Source organism: Phascolarctos cinereus, unplaced genomic scaffold, assembly GCF_003287225.1.
Source record: "Phascolarctos cinereus isolate Bilbo 61053 unplaced genomic scaffold, phaCin_HiC Scaffold_3;HRSCAF=262, whole genome shotgun sequence".
NCBI classification, from domain to species: domain Eukaryota; kingdom Metazoa; phylum Chordata; class Mammalia; order Diprotodontia; family Phascolarctidae; genus Phascolarctos; species Phascolarctos cinereus.
In genome coordinates this window covers 237,417,796-237,438,493 of record NW_027555736.1, presented here as the reverse complement: position 1 = coordinate 237,438,493, position 20,698 = coordinate 237,417,796, and the positions used below count along the sequence as shown (strand labels likewise).

Here is a 20,698-nt window from a genome sequence, read left to right as displayed (position 1 = left end):
TCAACATTGTATCATTTGATTCTCACAACAATTTCATTCATGTGGAAATTAAAAGCATTATGACCATTATTACCACAGTGCCTAGCATAAAGTATGTACTTAACAAAGCCTGACTATCCCCCAAGTCCTGGTTTTAACACTTCATATGCAACTGATTAGCATATTTATACACTGTGCAAATTGCTTTACTTAAAGCTAATATTTTGGTCAAAAAAGACAAACTTCAAATTTATTATTTTATAATAACAAGTATAACTATGTATACATGTCTTTCAAGGGTATAGAGACTGTGAGTGTGCTACACTGCATTAGGTCAATAAAATCATTTCTCTTCTTCTACCCTGCCACCTTCAATGTTTCCCCTTAAGGAAAATAATTGAATAAAAATAACTGTGCCCGGCAGGACAGTATCATTAGGTATGAGCTCTGGTTCATGATGTCAGCTCCCAAAGACACTATAGCAGAAGTATCAGTTTCAGCACCTAAAATAATTTTTTTTTGCCATTGTCCACACTGTCAACCACACTACTGCCTCATTTTTTTTTGGGTGGGGGGTGGGGGGCTGGGGAGAAACACATTCCAAGCACAGGGGACAACTTTTCCAAAGGCAAGAAATGGAATGTTAGTTTGGCTGGCATATGTACCGTGTGAAGGAAAATAATGTGAAATAAACAGAAAGGTAGACTGGAGCTAGACTGTGAAGGGCTTTGAATGACAGACTGAGGGCTTGTATTTTAATCTAAGGGCCCTTTTGCTTCTCCAATTCACCCTCCTCATAGCTATCAAAATAATCTTCCTAAAAAGCCCAAGCCTGTGTCTCTCCTCTGCTCACAAGCTTCAGTAGATCCCTATTCTTCTTCATGCGCACTATATGTTCAAGTGACACTATCTTGCTGCCTCCCACCTCCATGCCAGAAAACTCTCTCCTCACCTCTAACAGAGCTCTTAGAATCCCTGGCTTCCTAAGAGGCTCAGCTCAAGTATCACCTCCTACAGGAAACCTTCCCTGGTCCCTTCAGTCAATCAATTCACAAATATTTATTAATCACCTCCTACATGCCAGTCACTGTGCTGGGTGCTGGAGACAGAAAAATAAAAGTGAGACAGTCTCCCCTCAAGGGACATTATACTATACTTTCATTAGAGTAAATAGCAAAATGTTGTTCATGTTTTGTTCCTCCTTATATAATCACGTACAAACTTATCCATTAACAAGTTGCATATCTGAAGAAGAATGTTAACTCCTTAAGGCCTAGGTCTGTTTTTGCTTTTTATCTTTGTATCCCTAATGCCTAGGAACTGCTTTGCATATAGAAAGTTCTTAATAAATGACCATTAGGTAGAACTGGAATCATGAAAAGTCTTAACTAAGAATCACACATTCAGATCTGTGCTTCAGGAAAATTATATTGTCGGGGCAGCTAGGTGGTGCAGTGGATAGAGCACTGGCCCTGAAGTAAGGAGGACCTACGTTCAAATCTAGTCTCAGACCAAACACTTGACACTAACTAGCTATGTGACCCTGGGCAAGTCACTCAACCTCAATTGCCTTAAAAAAAAAAGGGGGAGATTATATTGTCAACTAGCCAACTATGTGGAGAATGGACTGGAAAAGAGAAGGACTTGAGGCAGGAAAACTAATTAGGAGGCTATTGAAATAATCCAGGTAAGAGGTGATAAGGGATTTAACTAGGGTGGTAGCAGAACAAATGAAGAGAAAGGTAGAGAACTAAGAGACGTTAGGAAGACAGAAGCAAGAAAATTTGGTAATGATTTGGATGTGTGGGCTAGGTAGGGTAGAATGAGGCTCTCTTATAATATAAGGAACAGCTGTGGATGACTCTAAGACTGTGCACCTAACTAAAGACAGTGCTGGTCTCAACTGAAGTCTCCAGGAGACAACGGTGTAAGAAGGAATATAAAGAATACTGTCTTGGGTATATCAAGGTTGAGGTGTTGATGAGATTGAACAGCTAATAATAAAAGACTGGAGGTCAAGAGGAAGTGATATGGGTTCACTATATAGATCTGAGAGCTGTCTGCACAGAGATGATAGTTGAATCCCTGGAAGCTGATAAGATCAAGAGAATGGAGTTGTGAACTAATATGGAGAGGAATTTGGAACTGTAGCCAAAAGGCTATAAAACTGTGCATACCCTTTGACCCAGCAATAGCATTACTACGTCTGTATCCCAAAGAGATTAATAAAAAAAGAAAAAGGAAAAAGACCTATATGTACAAAAGTATAACAGTTCTTTTTGTGGTAAAGAACTGGAAATTGAAGGGATGCCCATCAAATGGGGAATGGCTAAACAAGTTGTGGTAGATGACTGTGTTGGAATACTATTGTGCTATAAGAAATGATGAGCAGAATGCTCTTAGAAAAATCTGGAAAGAGTTCCATGAACTGATGCAAAGTGAAGTAAACAGAACCAGGAGAATACTGTACACAATAACAGCAACATTCTATGATGATTAACTATGAATGCTTTAGCTATTCCACTAATACAAAGATCCAAGACAATTCTGTCAGACTTGTGATAAAAAATGGTATCCACCTCCAGAGAAAAGTACTGATGGAATCTGAATACTGATTGAAGCATACTATTTTTTACTTTATTTTTGGTAGGTTTTTTTGTCTGTGTTTTCTTTAACAATATGACTACTAAGGAAACGTTTTGCAGGACTACACACAGATACATGAAATTGTCTGTCTTCTCAATGAGAGGGAGGGGAAAGAGGAAGGGAGGGAGGGAATTTGGAACTCAAAAATTTTTTAAGTGAAAGTTAAAAATTGTTTTCACATGTAATTGGAAAAAATATTAAAAATGAAAAAAAAAGTGTAGATTGAGGGCCTAGGGCAAAGCCCTGGGTACAGCCTCATTTGGAAAACTGGCCATAAATAAGGAGCCCACAAAGAAGGAGACTGAGAAATATTCAGGCAGGTAGATATGAATGAAGAGGAGCACTGTCAAAGATTCCAAGGAAAGAATAAGTACCCAGGAGTGTCACAACTGTGGCAAAAGCTGCAAAGAACTTGTGTGATGAGGACAGTGAACAGGCCAGTACATTTAATTGTTAAGGAAACTGATGGAAATCTTGGGAAGAACAGTTGTAGGCAACTGGTAAGAGTCAAAAGCCAGCTTATAAGGGGTTCAAATTTTTTCAGGAGGTAAGGAAATGAACACAATAATTATAGGCTGACTTTTCTATGTGTTTGTCTATGAAAGGGTAAAGATATAGGCTGAGGGATGGCAGAGTAAACTAAAGGTTTTTTTTTTTAAAGGATGGAGGCAAAACCGGCATTTTTGTAGACACGGGAAAGAGAATGTTGATAAGGAAAGGTCAAAGATGAGAGAGTGAAGGGAAATTACCAAAAATCCCACAGGATAAAGGACAGGATAGAATTAAAGGCATCCACAGAGTGACTGGCTTTGGCAAGCAGTGCTACCTTTTCCTCAAAAAGTGAAGCAAAAGTGGAGAGAATGCAGGCACAATACAGAGTTTTGAGATAGTAAGTGGATAAGAATGGGAAGCTTATAGTGGATAGCCTTGATATTCTTAGTGAGATCCTTTGTTGAGGGAAAGGAAGAAAGGAACCTAAGAATATCTGAATTTAAAAATCCTTGATGGACGAATAATAAATTCAAGTGCCTGCGTAGTTTTCCTTTCTTGACCTCATTGTCCCTCTACCTCTCTCTTCTAGACACTCTTATGAGAATGGCAATCTTTTAGAACTTTACTGGCTATTCTAGCTTAATTGTTAATAATTCATTTCATTTATTGTTTTAAAGTGTGCTTTATAATTTTTGGAATAAAATATGAGCATTTAAAACTTACAATAAGAAAAATTCACCATGAGAATTTCATGATTAAAATGTTCTATAACAAAAATAACAATTATCAAAAGACTTGAAAATCAGAAACCACTGCTAATTTATAAGATGCTAAAGAATTCTAAGTAACTTAATATTTACAAATTATCACCTAGTAAAATTCTTGGATAAAACTTATGTTTAATTTTCAGTTGTCCATATTTCAAGTGTTCTTTGTATCTTTGACATGATGGATATACAACAACAATTCAGTTATGAATGATTCCAAACCTCCAAAATAAATGGAATGAATACTCTTGAAACCCAAATTATAATTTATCATATGGTCATAACTGAAGCATCTAAGTTGAATAAAAGCAATCAGTTTAAAATTTAACCTGGTATTTTTTAAAAAATAAATAAAAAATGAGAATGTAAATATATTATTGGTTTAAGACACATTCTAGTAAATCTTCAAATAATGTATCATACATCCTTTCCTAAGATATAAATACACAGTAGCATTAAACCAAATAATATTACACATTCAGCAAATACTTGTTGTGAATACTCCTTTTGTAGAGTAAAATTAAGTCTTCGTACATAGCTTAAGAAAATCTTATTTAAATGAAAACAGCCCTAGCTATGTACTCAGTAAGTTACATGTGAAACTATGTCCACAAAAGTATAACTGTGGTACTACTGGTAAGTGATAGTCTTAAAATATGACAAAGAATAATTATTTTTAAACGTCTACTTTCAGAAGTAATTAATCCCTCACAGAAAAACAATAAACCAGAAAAAAAATTAAGGCCCTTCTGTTTACTATATCAAAATTGTTTTAAGTATATGGGAAAATACTACCAAAAGCTATTGATCTGTAAAATTTGAATGAAGGAAGAAAATACTGCATAATCCTTTAGAACACTTAGAAAACTTAGAAAATATATTCATGTTCTTGCGCTAAAGTCTTACTCTGATGCCTTAGTGTGACATGGAAGTAACTAATTTCTTGAAGATTATACCAGCAGATTTTAAGCTCCGGCACATTTCAGCAAACTGGTATGGGTTCCAACAGTAGATGACTGGCCACCAAGCAATGAAGGAAACATGATTTATTATTTTTAATAACAATCAGTCTTATGTCAAAAAATAAATACCAAGAGACCAAAATTGGATGGATCCATGATTTCACAAGTGTGTTCTCCTAGACAAATGCTTTTTGCAACTCTTCCATGCTTTTTCATCCTGTAATCCTTGCCCGTGTCTTCCTGTAAGTATTAGGAAAAAAATCTATCTAACGTCCTAAAGGCTTTCTTTTTCTTTGAACACTCCAAGGACAATCAATGTACCACTTTGGGTTGTCAATCCTGTTGTATCTTTTATGATGCCTTTTACCATTAGTTCTTGCATTGTTAACATGCTACAACCTACTTAATCTTTCCCTCACTCTGAGTTACTTGTAACTTTATTTCTTTGGAGATTGTGGTGTTCCATGATTCTCTGTCATACTGTATCATAAGAAGTTATTAAAGAGATGAGCTTTTGCAGTAGGGAGCAATTTGGGATAATTGAAAAAGCACAGTATAAATTCCAAACTGTGAATCTGTTTGATCCCTCAGGTTTTAAGTATTGGTATTTTTATTTAAATCAGCAGACCCTAAAACCATTCTGAATAGTAGTCAATAATTAGAGTATCCATTAGGCTACCTCAAATAATTTACAATACAGCTACATCTCAATACTCAGACATGTTAAAAATGGTCAAAATGCAGAGCCAAGTTAAGTATACTTATAAAATATTAAATGGCATAAATAAAAGCCTTACACATTTATGTATATTTACACAACCAAGACAACCACTCAATCACTATCAGTCAAAGCTAAGTAATTGACAGGAAATTAATTTGTTTAATGAGATACAGAACTTCATATTTATCATTAACACTGGTTCCAAAAACTCACAGTTGCCAAATACAAATCAGTTTGGTTCCAGATAATGCCACTACAGCTAGTTGAAGACAGAAGCTATTTTTCTTTATGGTTTTTATTTTTTTTAGGCAATTGGGGCTAAGTGACTTGCCCAGAGTCACAAAGCTAGTAAGTGTCAAGTGTTTGGCCTGAGGCCGGATTTGAACTCAGCTCTTCCTGACTTCAGGGCTGGCGCTCTATCCACTGCGCCACCTAACTGCCCCCTCTTTATGATTATTTTTAAAGTGATGCCTGTACATGAAGAGCCTGGTGATTCATGCTTAGGCCAAGCAATTTGCGAAATGAAGTTGAGTGTGTCAGTTACTCCAGGAAAACACTGTCGTGTAACTAATACAGCTACACAATGACAGCATAAAATTTCCATTTTCTCCCTGATCATTTAAAAATTAGTACGCAAATTCTCTATTCCATCCAAATGTCTAGTGCTTACAGAAAGAACTCCTTCTGAATGTTATACTCAGTTAATTTAAGTTTCAAGATTTTAAAATGGCTTATGAGATTTAGAACAGGAAGGGAATTTAGAGGTCATCTTGTCCAACTCTAGTCACAGCAGATAAGAAACAGGAGGCCTAAAGAAGTTAAATAATTTGCCCAGGATTACACTGGCAGTAACCCAGATCCTGACTCCAAATCCCATTTTCTTTCTACTAACATGCTGTCACTGGCTTTATTCTTTCAGAAAAGGTAACTTAGCTAGATTTTTTGGAACTTATGTATTTAGAGGCAACATGGTGTAATAGGGAGACTGCCCCAGAGTTAGGAAGGCCCAAGTACAAGTTCTGACAAGGTGGTTGTGGGACACTTGCAAGTCACTTATCCTCTCAGTGGCTCTAGTAACTCTCTAAGACTGAGCTGCAGAACAGTTATTGGCTTGCATTAGCAGAAGATATTTCCTTATTAAAAAGCTACCTTTACCAATGAAATCACAGAACTAGACCCATCAAAATATATTCTATGGAGATCTTGTATTACAATAAATGAAATTCATACTGCATCTCTTCTCCTGTCCCCACCCCATCCCATTAACATATTGACTCTATTAGCAAATGGCTTTTGGCTATAATCTTAGCCAACTAGTTCTTATAGTTAGTGAAATTACTCTCATATCAATACCACAACTTTAAAAAGTCTCTTAAAAGCAAATATACATGGGGCAGCTAGGTGGCGCAGTGGATAGAGCGCCGGCCCTGGATTCAGGAGGACCTGAGTTCAAATGTGGCCTCAGACACATAACACTGACTAGCTGTGTGACCCTGGGCAAGTCACTTAACCCCATTGCTTAGCCCCCCAAAAAAAGAAAGAAAAAAAGCAAATATACATGCTAATAAACGTAGGCGTGGAACAATTTTGTAAAGACTTCCCATTATTCTTAATGCTAAATATGGATAGGAAGTATGTGCACACATGTCAAAGTGCCTGCATTTTCAAAAACCCAGAAATCTTGTTAATTTGTACTGTGTGATCTGATCTGAAGCAAGGCTGAATATAACTGTTATATTATGATTAAAAGACTTGCTATGTTGTAGAATATATTAATGAGAACAAACTATTTTAAAGAACTTTGAGTTTGGTTTTAAGTTTGGTATCTAAATTGATGCTAATTATAATCATATTATTATGACCAATTAGCTATATTTATTCATTAAAGGGGTAGCACTTAAAAACAATTATTTAGCAGTAGGTCGATATCATTAGGTAGTATGAAAATTTCACTTAATTGCAATTAGTTTTGTTTAGATTAGTGTTTCCAATAAATTATTATAAATAATAAAGTTTGGCTGTATAAGCAAACATGCAAATAAAGCATTTTTACCCAAATTGTACATGAATTGGTAATCCACAAATGTTTCTTTACTTCTGATAAGAGAATTCCTTTTTAAGATTTCCCAAAAAAATCCATGCACATTTAGCAAAAACATTACAGGAGATCTGAATAAAAATCTATTTATAGAATGAATAGAAAAATCTCAGAATAACTAAGTACCTCTGAAATACTTGCCTTTGACGTCCTAAACAACCATCTGTGTTCCCCCTGTAGCTTAGCCTGCTCTATTCAACCCAAACAAAAATAAGTCAAAAGTAAATGAAAAGTTGACAATACTGTTTGCTTGATGCTGTACTTCTAGAAATCCTTGTATCCCATTCTAAAGTAAGACAATAAACTTTTTAAATATAAATATTCTAAATTAACCTTGGACTACTCCTTATTTTAATAATAAAATAGAACATTTATGATTTTAATCAAAGACAGATGCTTCTTTCAGTACGTTTAATTCAAAATTAAATTAGCTTTAGAATCACCTCTGCAATAGAACAACAGTTAGAATCTTAAACTTCACCCAGTTCCAAATACTTCAACCGATACGTTTCCTGTACAATTCTCTGAAGTCTAAACTACATTAGCTACCCAAAGTAACATTACCATGATTCTCTCCAAAAAAGAGGAGGAGGGGCTTAAAACCAAAGTTCCTCCAGGTTAAGGCTATGGGTATACATTTAAATGACAGGTGTTATCAAAATATTTACATACCAGCATATTAAAACTTTGTCAGTAGCACCTGAATCTGAAATCTAAAATTCTCACTGCAATAATACTAAAGCATCAAATATCTATATGATTTCATTCTATAAAATTTGGTTGCCCCACAAACACCAAGGCCATAGAGCATTTTTTAGATTATCTGTTTGACCAGTAAGCACATTATACTTCATTAGAAGGAAAGCCTTTGAATTACCTTATTAAATTTCAAGGTGGTTTTGGCTATTCATAATGAAATAAAATTATTTGACCTCCTTTATTTAGTAAGGGCCTGTAATGATAAAGTCAGGTAGGCCTATACTACATAGTCGTCAGATTTAAATTCATATTTTGAGTGCCTTTCCCAATCTTTGAATTGACAAAGATAGAGGAAAGTATCATACTTTATCAAAGCAAAGAAAACTAGGAAATGAAAAATGAAAAAGAAAGTAGGTGTCATATATCAGTTGGAATGATTCAGCAATTGAATCCTTAGAACTAGCTTTCCAAAATGCAGTTTATTTTTTTAAGCAACTAAAGAACTCAGTCAAGAAAATCTACTTGTTTAGCCTGAAAATAAACAATAAATAAAACCAGTTCTAATCAAATAGTTCAATAAAGTATGTATTCAAGACTTATAACCTTGTGAAATATAATTAAACTCAACAAATCATATAAATCAATGCCCCTATTTGGGATAGGGGGATAAGGAAACAGTGTGCATGTATTTCTTTTCCTATAGGTAAAAAGTACCCAATCTACTTTACTATTTTATTAACTAACGCCTTTATGACCTAACAGATAGATGTCTTAAATCTCAGGGTTCTCACTTTATTTAATGCCCTTACTTGTCACCTGCAAACAATAGGTACCTACCAATTCTTCCTTATCCTTTTATATAGCACTTTTATTTTCTTAGAGAAGAGATTATAATATTTATCAGTTGTAGAAAAAAAGGCTAAATGCTTATTCAGATTTGTATATACATTTTAAAACAGAGCTCTCTTTTCCTTTGTTTAAAAATTCACAGGGGTTTTAGGCAGAATGAAGACTAAGAAACAAAGAAGAAAAATTGTAGCAAGAACAAAACACACTAATAAAATTTAATATTTAGCATTTACAATGCAGAATTCTAACAGATCTTAATAAAAGGTTGTAACAGACTGCATCAGCTCACACCCTGCAAAATGTGGCCTGTTCACTCTGAAAACACATATCCCCCCAAATAAATAAATAAATATAATTTTTGAAACTACAAAGACAAAATAATTTAACATTCTCTGTACGTTGCAACTTCAGTTTTGCTAAACTATCACGTTAACATATTGGTTTGCAAATTTACTTCATATTTCAGGAAAATAATTATTCGTTCTGATTTTCTAAAAATAGATTCCAACTGTCTTCTTACCAGAAAACATTTATTTACCCTTGATCCCACCAAATTCTCTACAGCATTTAAGCCTACAATTCTCATTTAAATTCATATTTTTAGCAAATAAAATCATATTCAAGGTATTAGACATACAAAAAAATTCTTACCTATATGATGCATTTTCTTTCAAATGTAAACTGGTTAGATTCCTCTTCTACTCAGACAGCACAACGTTTAGGCATTTTTTAGTCTAACTTGCAAATATTTGCTTTCTTACTCATGGCATAGCATCCACACAGTTATACTGCATTACTTACATTTTCTTCCACATAAAAATCAGACATTACATGAAAGGAAAAGAAAGACAGTCCATTTCAAAGCATCTGGCAAACCTCCACTGGCAACCTGCCAAGCCTCTGCTAAACCTTCCTGTCTCTCTGAGCATGCTCACATAAAACTAACAGCATGTTACTATAGCAACACCATAGGTATCCCATAAGTATGAACAGCCATTCTGATTTCAGTAACAAAACCAAATATTGCCGGGAAGTATAAGGAAAGAAATACCTGACCTTTATCTATCCCACTCCTCCCCAACCCCACCCAAAGTAAACATTTTATTTTCAAAGAAGCTGACATCTGTTCAGACGTTAAAGACATCACACTTTTCCAAGCAAACACCCAGGATGTACAAATATCCTTACTTTTCAATATCTCTATTCCCCATTAACTCCTTCATCCAAAAGCAAGGGGAAGATCTGATATGTAATATAAAGCAATTTCATTTCATTTCATGTTACATGAAAAGTTAATTATTTAACATGAAATGTGAATAGCATATGGCATTTAAGGGAGTATTTCATATGATTTTGTAATATGTTTGTTTAAAAAATACATATATCTACATATGAAAAGTTTAACAGTAAGATACGGTTAATTTGAAGAATTCAAATGTCTCCTAGCTTTGCAAAATGACAAATGGGAACCTGGGGAGTGATTATAAGATAATTCACAAATTTGTCATATACTCCCTAATACTTTTTAACATTTGGGCTTTTTCTGGAAAAATCTTTGATGAAAATAACAAGGTTATATATTATCATTATTTTAATTTGGGACTATCTTTTTGTAATTTGTTTCTCCTTTCCCCAACACTTAGATCTAAGAAGACTGCTTCTATTTTGCAGTGGGAAGGTGTTGCAGACCTATGATTTCATTAGAGGGACATCTTGGCTTCGGGAAAGGCAAAGCTAGGGATTTAAATTAGAATTGTAGCCTGATAATAAGGAACTCATAACAAAGGAAGACTATTTCCTTACAAAGATATGGTGCAAATCTATTTTTAGAAAAATCAGAGGTTGGAGGTTACATTTTCTGAAATGAAAGCAGATTTGCCAGCTCACTTTGAAAGAAATGAAAGCACTGTTAACTCCATCATTTGTTATAGACAGAGTTGCTAGAAGCACGAAAGATTTAGTGCTAGAACATACTCACTCTTCTGGTTTATGTCAGAGGCAGAACTTGAATCCAGGTGTTCCTAACTCCACCAGGCTGCCTCTCCTGATAAGTCTAAGAGGCTATGAACATAAATGACCTGATGTTTACTTCATTTCTTCCATACCCCAAAGATCTATGATTTTGTTGGTGTGGTTCCTTTCTCCATTTAGGCAGATGAAAACTTACTAAGCAGGTTGTCTTCAAGGCTGCTATAGCTGAAAAATGCCTTTCTTTTCAGCCAACTTGGTGATGAACTTCCCTAAAAACCTTGGACAACAACGGTCCATTTTAGGGCTCACTTGAAGCCTATGTAGGTTGGGAGGACCCAGCAGAGGTTACATCTGATGGGCATAACCTTGGAAAGCCCAGTCACGTCCATAACCATGATGATGCATCAAAGAAGACTTGAGTGAGGCAGCCTTTATTTACCAGTCACACAAAATAAAACCCTAAGACCCAATTTCAACTAGGAAAGGTGGGAAGTGTGGCTATCAAAGGAAAGCCAAAATTTAACTTAAACTTGAATATGGAGGAAACCACAACAAAAGGTAACTGTTATAAAAATACAACGGAAACATTTTTAAGAAAAATCAGAGGTAGAAGGTTATATTTTTCTGAAATCAAAGCATATTTACTAGCTCACTTGGGGGGAAAAAAAAGAAAGTATTCCTTTACCAAAAGAATTTTAAATGCTATTAAACATTTTAATTATAACTTTAGCCTCATTAAATTTTACTTACCATCTCTTCTTCCTCCTTTGCATTCTCCTTATCTTTTTCTTCATCACTTTCCTCATTTGCTCCATCTTCATCATCACTACTGGATGACTCAAGGATTTCACTTATGTCCATTTTCCAGTTATCAGGAACAACTTTGGTTTTTAAGAAGGTGCTTGCTTTTTGGAGGCCTAGGAAGGATAGTATTTACTTACTATAAGCCAAGTCACATTTTTATAAAAGTATATAAAACTGAAGTTTAAAAAAAACACAAACTTAGAATGTCAATGAAGTATTCAATCAACTTATCAAATATTACCTTAAATAACTGAAAACAGCAACAAATTAATAACTACTCAATTTTGTTTCATTCATTGACCTCCAAAATAGGCACAACTTTAACAGGCAGTTATTTCATATAAACAATGAAGCAACAAAATAATTATTTAAAGCTGAAACATGAAATAACGGATTTTTCTTATATTTTACCTGGTTTAGTAGAGAGCTCAGATTCAGGTAGACTAAGAATATCTACTTCCTTGATGTCCTTTCTCGCTACTGAGTAACTGATTTGGAGGGGAAAAGGCAACGGCAAAAGGGAAAAAAGAATCAATTTTTTTATAAGTAACTACCTAAGATCAACTAGTACCAAGTAGTGCATAAAAAAATTGAAATATCAACTTAAAAATTATTTTGTTTACAAAACGTGGAACACAAAAAAAGAATATATATATATTTATCTGAAAATTCAATAATCAAAAGGAAGAGAATACTCTAAACATAAAAGTGAGTTTTTATTTAAAAGTTGTACATGCCTTGATGCACGTTAATTTGAGAAAATTATATTCTTCTTAAATTTCAACCTATGAAATATCTCTGAAATAATCAGAAAATTGCAATTTAGTATAATATAAAATGTTGTAAATAGAAGCTAGGGTATTTTAACATTTACTGTTTTGTTGTTGGCTTTTTTCTTCAGTTTTCTAGTTTACCTTACTAAAAAATTTACTTAGATGCAACATGGAGGTATTTAAATGATTCTGCATGATTAGGGTCAAAATTCTAAAACCAAAACATATGTACTTAGAACAAAGAAAAAAAAACCTGTAGATTCAACTTTTTATTTTTTGTTGGAGGCAAGATAAGATTTTAGATGACAGGAAAAGTTTCTGGAAAAAAGTGATTCTCAAAGAGGGCAGATCAAAATAACTATCAACAAAAAATATATTTTTGAAGATAATTAAAAAGTTATCTTGGATCACATGAAACACCTAGGTAATTTCAATTAAACATAAACTTCCATGGCTAGAGGTAAATACACAACTTTAAGTGTCATTGCAAAAGAAAACGTCATTGAAAAATTTACAAATTTATAGAGAAGTTCTGGGAAAAAATAGCATCCTAATGTTTCTATTACATACCTCAATAGGTAATTAATATCCATTGAAAAGCAAAACCTTTCATACTAAGTCACATTCCCCCCCCCACATTTGACTTTATTAATAAATATTACATTACTCACAATTTGGAATCCGCAAAAGATCGAACTAAACATTGGTCTTTTTTCACCATGACGTCATCATTACAGCTGGGAGAGATTACCTAAAGTTTCCAACAAAAAAGCAAATTGATTCAAAGTTTTCTTGCTCTAAAAAGATATTTTAACTTCAACTTAAAATAGAATACATGGTAACGAGAATAACTTAATTATCAATGAACAGGTTATATAGTCCCCAAATAAAGCAATCTACCCACAACATTTTTACTTACTACTTAAATCACAGGATTGTTATAAGAAGTTGATTTAAAAAACATTGAAGTGTTTATACAACTGTTAAAGAGTAATTAAAATATCTGCATCCCAGATTATACTATACTTAATTTGTCTATGGTCACTAACTAAACCACAAACTACCATGGCATCGAGGAAGCATTTAATTTCTCATGATCCAATTTATCAATCAGACTCTGTCTCAATCTAAAGACTTTACATATGAACTAAAGCAATGGTGTCAAACTCAAATAGAAATGGATCCCTGCAGGCCACAAATGACTCAGAAAACCACAGGTTAACATTATCTATACTACATTGTATCATTTATTTTGTTAAATATTTCCAATTATATCTGAATATACTCAATGGCAAGTTTTGCCAGCTACACTCAGGCTGCAGCCTCCACTTGGACAACTCAGAGCTAAAATATTAAGTATACATACAGTAAGAAAAAACAATGAGGCAGCTAGGTGGCGCAGTGGATAGAGCACTGGCCCTGAAGTCAGGAGGACCTGAGTTCAAATGCGGCCTCAGACACATAATATTTCCTAGCTGTGTGACTCTGGGCAAGTCACTGAACCCCAATTGTCTCACCCAAAAAAAAAACACATTGATGTAACAGATCCACTTTGTTTCCCAAGTACTTAAGAGTTTTGGTTTTAGAGGTAGCTGGAAGAACAATGGCTAGTGTTGAGCCTGGAGTCAAGAATCTCTGAATTCAAATCTAGTCTCAGATACTTTACTAGCTGTGTAACCCTGGCCAAGTCACTTAACTCTTTTTTGCCTCAGTTTCCTCAACTGTAAAATGAGGATGATAACAGCACCTATACTTTGCCAACTTGTTCTGAGGATCATATGAGATATTTGTAAAAGCATTTAGCACAATGCCTGGCACATAGAAGGCAGTATATAAATGTTTATTCTCTTCCTCAGCTTAATGTTTATGTAATAGTTTTTTAAAACTAATTTAAATATTAAAATTATAAAAATCTGAGCAAAAGATGTTTTAGCAACTGAACTCCTGAAAATATAAAAATCCCTCCTTCCAATATTAACATCCTTGAACAATTAAATTGCGAACATTGTTTGTATGAATTATGAGGGCTCCAAATTTTAAAAATAATAAAACACACAGAAACCCAGTAAGTGGCTGATAGATTCTTCCTCTTTTCTACTAGAAAAGATCAAGTGTACATTATTAAAATTATTAGCAGTTACAACAGTCATCCAGAAGATCTGATTTTACCCTTACCATAGAGAAGATTGAATATTTTTGGCTAGAAAAGAATGAATATAAACATTTCTAATTTGTATGGCGGCCAAAAAAAATTATTTTGGCAAAGTGCAATCTGATAGTCCTGGACTTAAAAACCATTTGTCATTTGTCTGTCTACACAAGTGCAAAGGTCCACAAGTACATCAGATCCATTTCACCAGAGAAATGTAAAAAATGTATCTATCAACCATTATGCATTATCTACCATGTTTCTAGGACTAGGCTGAAGAAAATACAAAAAGAAAGATGTTAGTCTGCAGTCTAGAGCAGATTTTGATCTTGCTGAGGGGAAAAAAGATATAGATGAAATAGTCAAATAATAGTCCAGTATAATAACCCAAATAGATAATTAAGTAATATAAAAAATAAATAATACAGTAGAGTTCAAAGAATGGGGGAATGAAAGTGTTTTGGTTGACTAGCAAAGGCCCATGAAGATACAGCTTGATCAGGCCTTGAAAAATATGGAATATTGAAAGGCAGCAGTGAAGGAGAAAGACATATCTTATCAGCAAATCTCAGTGATTCTTCCTGTGAAATGTTTCTAGCTTCTCATTCTTCTTGGCTGTCACATTCCTAATCCAGGTCTGAATTACTTGAATCTTGGTTTACTGAAACAACCTCCTAACCAGTTTTCCCTGCCTATGGATTCTCAGAGACACCCCACCCCCCATTTCAAAGCTACTGTGAAGAATGCTGTCAGATAAATTTTCCTTAAACACCTCCTGGCCCTTGTTTCCTCACTATTCCTCACTATGTATACCTTCCTTCCAATTTGGGAAAGTCATCTAATTATTCCATGACATAACTTTTTCATTCTTTGTCTATTTATTTTCAGTTACTTTGTTGCCCGATGCCTGATAGCCTTTTCTTCCCTCTGGCCCAATCTTTAAAAGCCACATTTTCCCTAAACTGTCTGGCTACTCTCAACTTCACTAATCTTTCTCTCCAATTGACTGCCACTGCACAAAGCCTACACCACACAATTATTTGATTATATCCTGACACTATTTACTGTTTATAGGTGTGTGTTTATGTATCTGTCTGTGCATATACAGAGTCACATAAATATACAAATATATGTGCGTGCACGTGCATATGTCTTGACTGACAGTCTAAATTGTATGCTTAAGTAAAAATATCCTATTTCATAATTCACGTCAATAAACATTTACTAAATGCCTACTCTCTGTAGAGTACTATGCTAGATACCGGGGAAGATGTAAGGTTTAGCTAAAACATGGTTCCTATCCTCAAGGAACTTCCAGTCTAACAAAGAGATAAAATGCACATCGTGATATTAAAAAATAACATGTGCATGACAGTCAGATTATCATCGCCTCTACCTTCTTTTGTCACCCTAAAAAGATACTTCAAAATCCATGCCACTGGTCTTTTCAAGGCTGTCTTAAATCAATTTTTAAAACTTATGAAAACCAGGCACTCTAATACATCACTGGTGAAGCTGTGAGCTGGTTGGAGAAGTTGCTTTGTGGAAAGTAATTTGGAATTGTTTCTTTAAAAATCTGATCCAGAGATGCCTGTGCTAGGCATCTAGCCCAAGGAGGTCAAAGACAGACAGACAAGTCCCACATGTACCAAGGTACAGATGACTCAGTCTTTTTGTGTCAGCAAAATACGCAGCAATTTTTTGTGGCCATAAGAACTAGAATCTGCTCATCAACTGGGAAATGTACCACATTTAATGTCAACAAGTATCACTCCCCTATAAGACTGACAACTATAAAGAATTCAAAGAAGCATGTGAAGACTTGTATGAACTGAAGCAAAGCTAAGTAAGCAGAGAAAAAATAGATTATAACTACAATGACACAAACAGAAAGAACAGAAAGTGAAATGGAATGTTATGTAATTATAACGAAGCCTCTTTCTCTCAAGTAAAATCTATCTTTCCTTAAATCTGTGGTAGTGCTTTCAATACACCTATCTCCTCTGCATTGCTCATCTCTTGTATCAGTGATTTGTGCACATGTAAACTTGACAAAAAAAGGGTCTGAGCCACATCTATCTTCATACACCTGGCATGCAGCAGTGCTAAGCACACAACAGGAACTTAAATATTTTTGCTGATTTTTAAAAACTCAATTTAAAAAGTTCAAACAAAATGCCACATAAAGTGTGAGGGAGGAAAAGGTTTTTCCTTACAAAAAAATTTGGAAAAATTTTATGTAGGAGACAGGATTTCAGTTAGGTTTTAAAGGATGGGTAGTAATTCAAAAGGAGAAGAATGAGACATTCCAAGTAATATGGCATAACACTGTCAAAAATATAAGAGGTAGAAAAAGCTGAAAGCATATCTGAGTGACAGAAAGAAAACTAATTAGGCTGAGGCACAGAATACATAGAAGGTATTATTATGGAATAAGGCTATAAAGGTAGAGTTGTCTCAAAATTTTAGAGGGCCTGGAATTCCATTCAAAAGAATTTAAATTTTGCTCAGGTAATAAAGTTACAAAAGATTGAATGGGGGGAGCCAGATAACACAGTGGATACAGAACCAGCCCTGGAGTCAGGAGGACCTGAGTTCAAATCCAGCCTCAGACACTTGACACTTACTAGCTGTGTGACCTTAGGCAAGTCACTTAACCCCAATTGCCTCAGGGTGGGGGGGGAGGGGAGATTGAATGGAAGTGACATGGTAGTCTGATGAAAGATGGATTGGAAAAGGAAAAGAGTAGAGGCTGAAGACATGTTAGGAAGACACAGTGAGGGTCCAAGTAGTTAGGAATGAGAGAAAAGAATAGATTAAAAAAAAAAAGACTGAAGACAGTCATTAAGATTTGTTAACCTACTGAACTTGAGAGGTGAGAGGGAAGAGTCCAAGATCAAGGTTTTTAAATACAGGAGTCTTCCATTGCTACTGATGGAAACACTGAAATCACAAGGGAGAGAAAAAAAAAGTTATGTTCATGTTTTAGGGAAAAAAAATTATGCTCAGGTTTAGACTTGTATATCTGGAGGTATCAGCAGGACATCCAGGTAAATGTGTGCTATAGGCAGTTGTAGATGGGGGTCTGGTCTGGACCCGACTGAAGTGACAGTGGGATTAAGGGAAAAACAGGAGAAAAGACAGAACCTTAGGGAACACCCAACATAAGTGGTTCAGAAGAGAATGAGAATTCAGTTAAGTAGAACAGAGACAAGCAGGAAGACATCCAAGAACACAGTGTCTCCGAAGCTAAGTGAAGAAAGAGAATCTGGAAGCAGATAGTATTTAACATCAAATGCTACAATAGAGAGTTAGGCAATATGAGGACTGAAAAAATGCCATTAGATTTGCTGTTTAGGAAGTCACTGTTGTTCTTAGAAACTAGATGTAAAGGGGTTGATCAAGAAGAGGTGTCAAGTATAAACAGCTTTTTAAAGAAATTTGGCAATAAAGGACAAAAATGAGACTCAATGGATGGTCAGAAAAGTTAACAGAGGCTTTTTCAGGAGTCAGAAAGTTTGTTTGTGGGAAGAGACAGAAGAAACAGAGACAAAAGATGCATGAAACAAGAAAGATGATTGCTTGAACAAGGCCCTGGAGGGAGGTAAGGTGAGGGGGGATGGGACCAAGAATGTAGGTAAAGGAATAATTAGCTTAGTGAGGAAAAGAAGTATCTTTTTCTTTAACCAGAAGGAAAGAGAAAAGTGGAAAAAGATGAAAAAGAGATAAAGGGAGTTGAGGTCATTCCTGTCAGACGAATATTTCATTCAAAGAATCTGTTCAGTGAATTAGGAAGCTAAGTCACTTGCCAGAAGTGTAAGGGACAATTGCTGTGGCCATTTCTTATGATGCCTAAGATATTGCTGGGTATAGGACAGGTACTCAGATTCTTGGTGGGTGATACTATGAGAAGCAACATGGTATGGGGCAGCTAGGTGGCGCAGTGGATAGAGCACCGGCCCTGAAGTCAGGAGGACCCAAGTTCAAATCCGACCTCAGACCCAACACTTGACACTTACTAGCTGTGTGACCTTGGTAAGTAAGTCACTTAACCCCAATTGCCTAAAAGTCAAAAAAAAAAAAAGAGAGAAGCAACACGGTATAATGATCCAAGTGCTGGACTGAGAGTCAAGAAAAGTTGAGTGTGAATCCTGCCTCCGATACCGACCAGGACTTTGAAGCATGTCTTCTTTAAACCTTAGTATCCTCGCTGACAAAATAGAGATAACAACATCTGCAGTGCCTACTGCACAGGGAATAAGAATGTAGGAGATGTGCTTTGCAAACTTTAAAGTATTATATAAATATCAACTATTCTTATTCTAGGTATATATTCATAAAAGCATAATGGAACAAATAGGGATGGGGCACGTCTGGCTAGAACAAAGGGCTCATATTGCTGAACAGCAAGAGATAAGGCCAAATTATAAGGAGCCTTGAATGACAAGCTGAGAAATATAAACCTCATCCTGGAAGCAGAAGGGAGTCATTTGAAGTTTTTGAGCAGAGGAGCATCACAATGAAACCACCATTTCACAAAGATAATACTCACAACAGTATGTAGAATCAGTTGAAGGGGAAAGACAGTGGAAGCAAGGAAACCAAATAAGATGTTGTTGGAGTAGTCTGACAAGCCTGATCCCTAGACTCCTACAACAGCAGTGGGAATACAAAAGTGGGGATACAAGAAATACTGGGAAGTAATGACTAAATAACTCACTGGATACAGTGGATGAAGGGCAAGGAAAAGTCAAGTCAAAAGACAGTAAAAGGAAACATTTGAACTTACAACTCTGAGAGCATAATTTTTCATAGCTAGGAAAAATTGTCAAAATATCAATGGTTCTATGTTTTCTCCTCCAAGAATATAAAGTAGAACAAATATTTTAAATGTTTTATTAACTGGCTAAAGTAAACTAACTTACCAAGGCAGGGTACCACTCAGTTTTCTCTAAAGCAGAACTCACACTCACAACTTTTCCTAATAATTCATCATTAAGACGTCTTTTATCTTCATCTTCTTCTTCACTGCTTTCTTCTTCTTTTTCATCTTCTGTCCTACAGTATAAAGACAGTAACTCATGATTAATTTAAATAAATAAAATATGACTGCAAGATAAACTAGCAATAATGACATAACTAGGGTGGTAGAATTATAGCAAATATAGTTCAGAATGAAGAGAACACTCTCTAACCTGGTTTGCTATGGATTCTCCTGCTTAAGGGAGCAGGAAGCACCTGGTAGCCCTGGAAAAACAATGAATGAACCCAGATTTGGGAGGTACCTCTCACTCCATTCTGCTAGCTCAGCAACATAAAGAGGTCCTGTCTAAGCTTTTATTTCATTCTAATACCAGCTCTTAGAACTTTCACTCAACATATAAATTTCTTGTTATGCCACTAAAGCATTTTCAGGTTCATGTAGGGGGGAACAAAAGCAATTAAGATTTCAGCAGTTAAAATGTAATTAAAATTTAAATATGCTACAATAAAGCTTGCTTAAGTCTTCATTTTTTAAATTGGGTGTTGTTGAGAGACAAGTGAGAACCCACATAAGTAAATTTTCCAGGGGATAAAACTTACCCAAGTACCAACTGATTTTTTATTTTAAACATTTTGGCAGAAATATTCCTAGAATTTAACTTATATTTCTCTATCTTTTAAAAAAAATACAACGAACATCATTTAACCTTTCCCTGAGAGCTCAAGGGCATCACTATGAACTATTAATTACCTAACATGTGATAATAAGAGGGATCCATGTCCTCAGGGCAGAAATCACTACTAC

The 20,698-nt window shown here is 35.0% G+C and overlaps 1 protein-coding gene across 4 annotated transcripts in view; it reads right to left on the bottom strand.

Annotated features, from left to right (window-relative positions):
• The window catches only part of ARID4A (AT-rich interaction domain 4A), an 82,406-nt gene that overhangs the window by 33,386 nt on the left and 28,322 nt on the right, over positions 1-20,698 (bottom strand). For all 4 annotated transcript variants that reach the window (XM_020986463.2, XM_078151512.1, XM_078151513.1 and 1 more), the window contains 4 exons: positions 19,836-19,968; positions 13,433-13,512; positions 12,400-12,476; positions 11,935-12,101 (listed from right to left, as the gene is read on the bottom strand). In XM_020986463.2, coding sequence (XP_020842122.1) covers positions 11,935-12,101; positions 12,400-12,476; positions 13,433-13,512; positions 19,836-19,968 — 457 coding nt within the window. The remainder of the gene's footprint in view (positions 1-11,934; positions 12,102-12,399; positions 12,477-13,432; positions 13,513-19,835; positions 19,969-20,698) is intronic.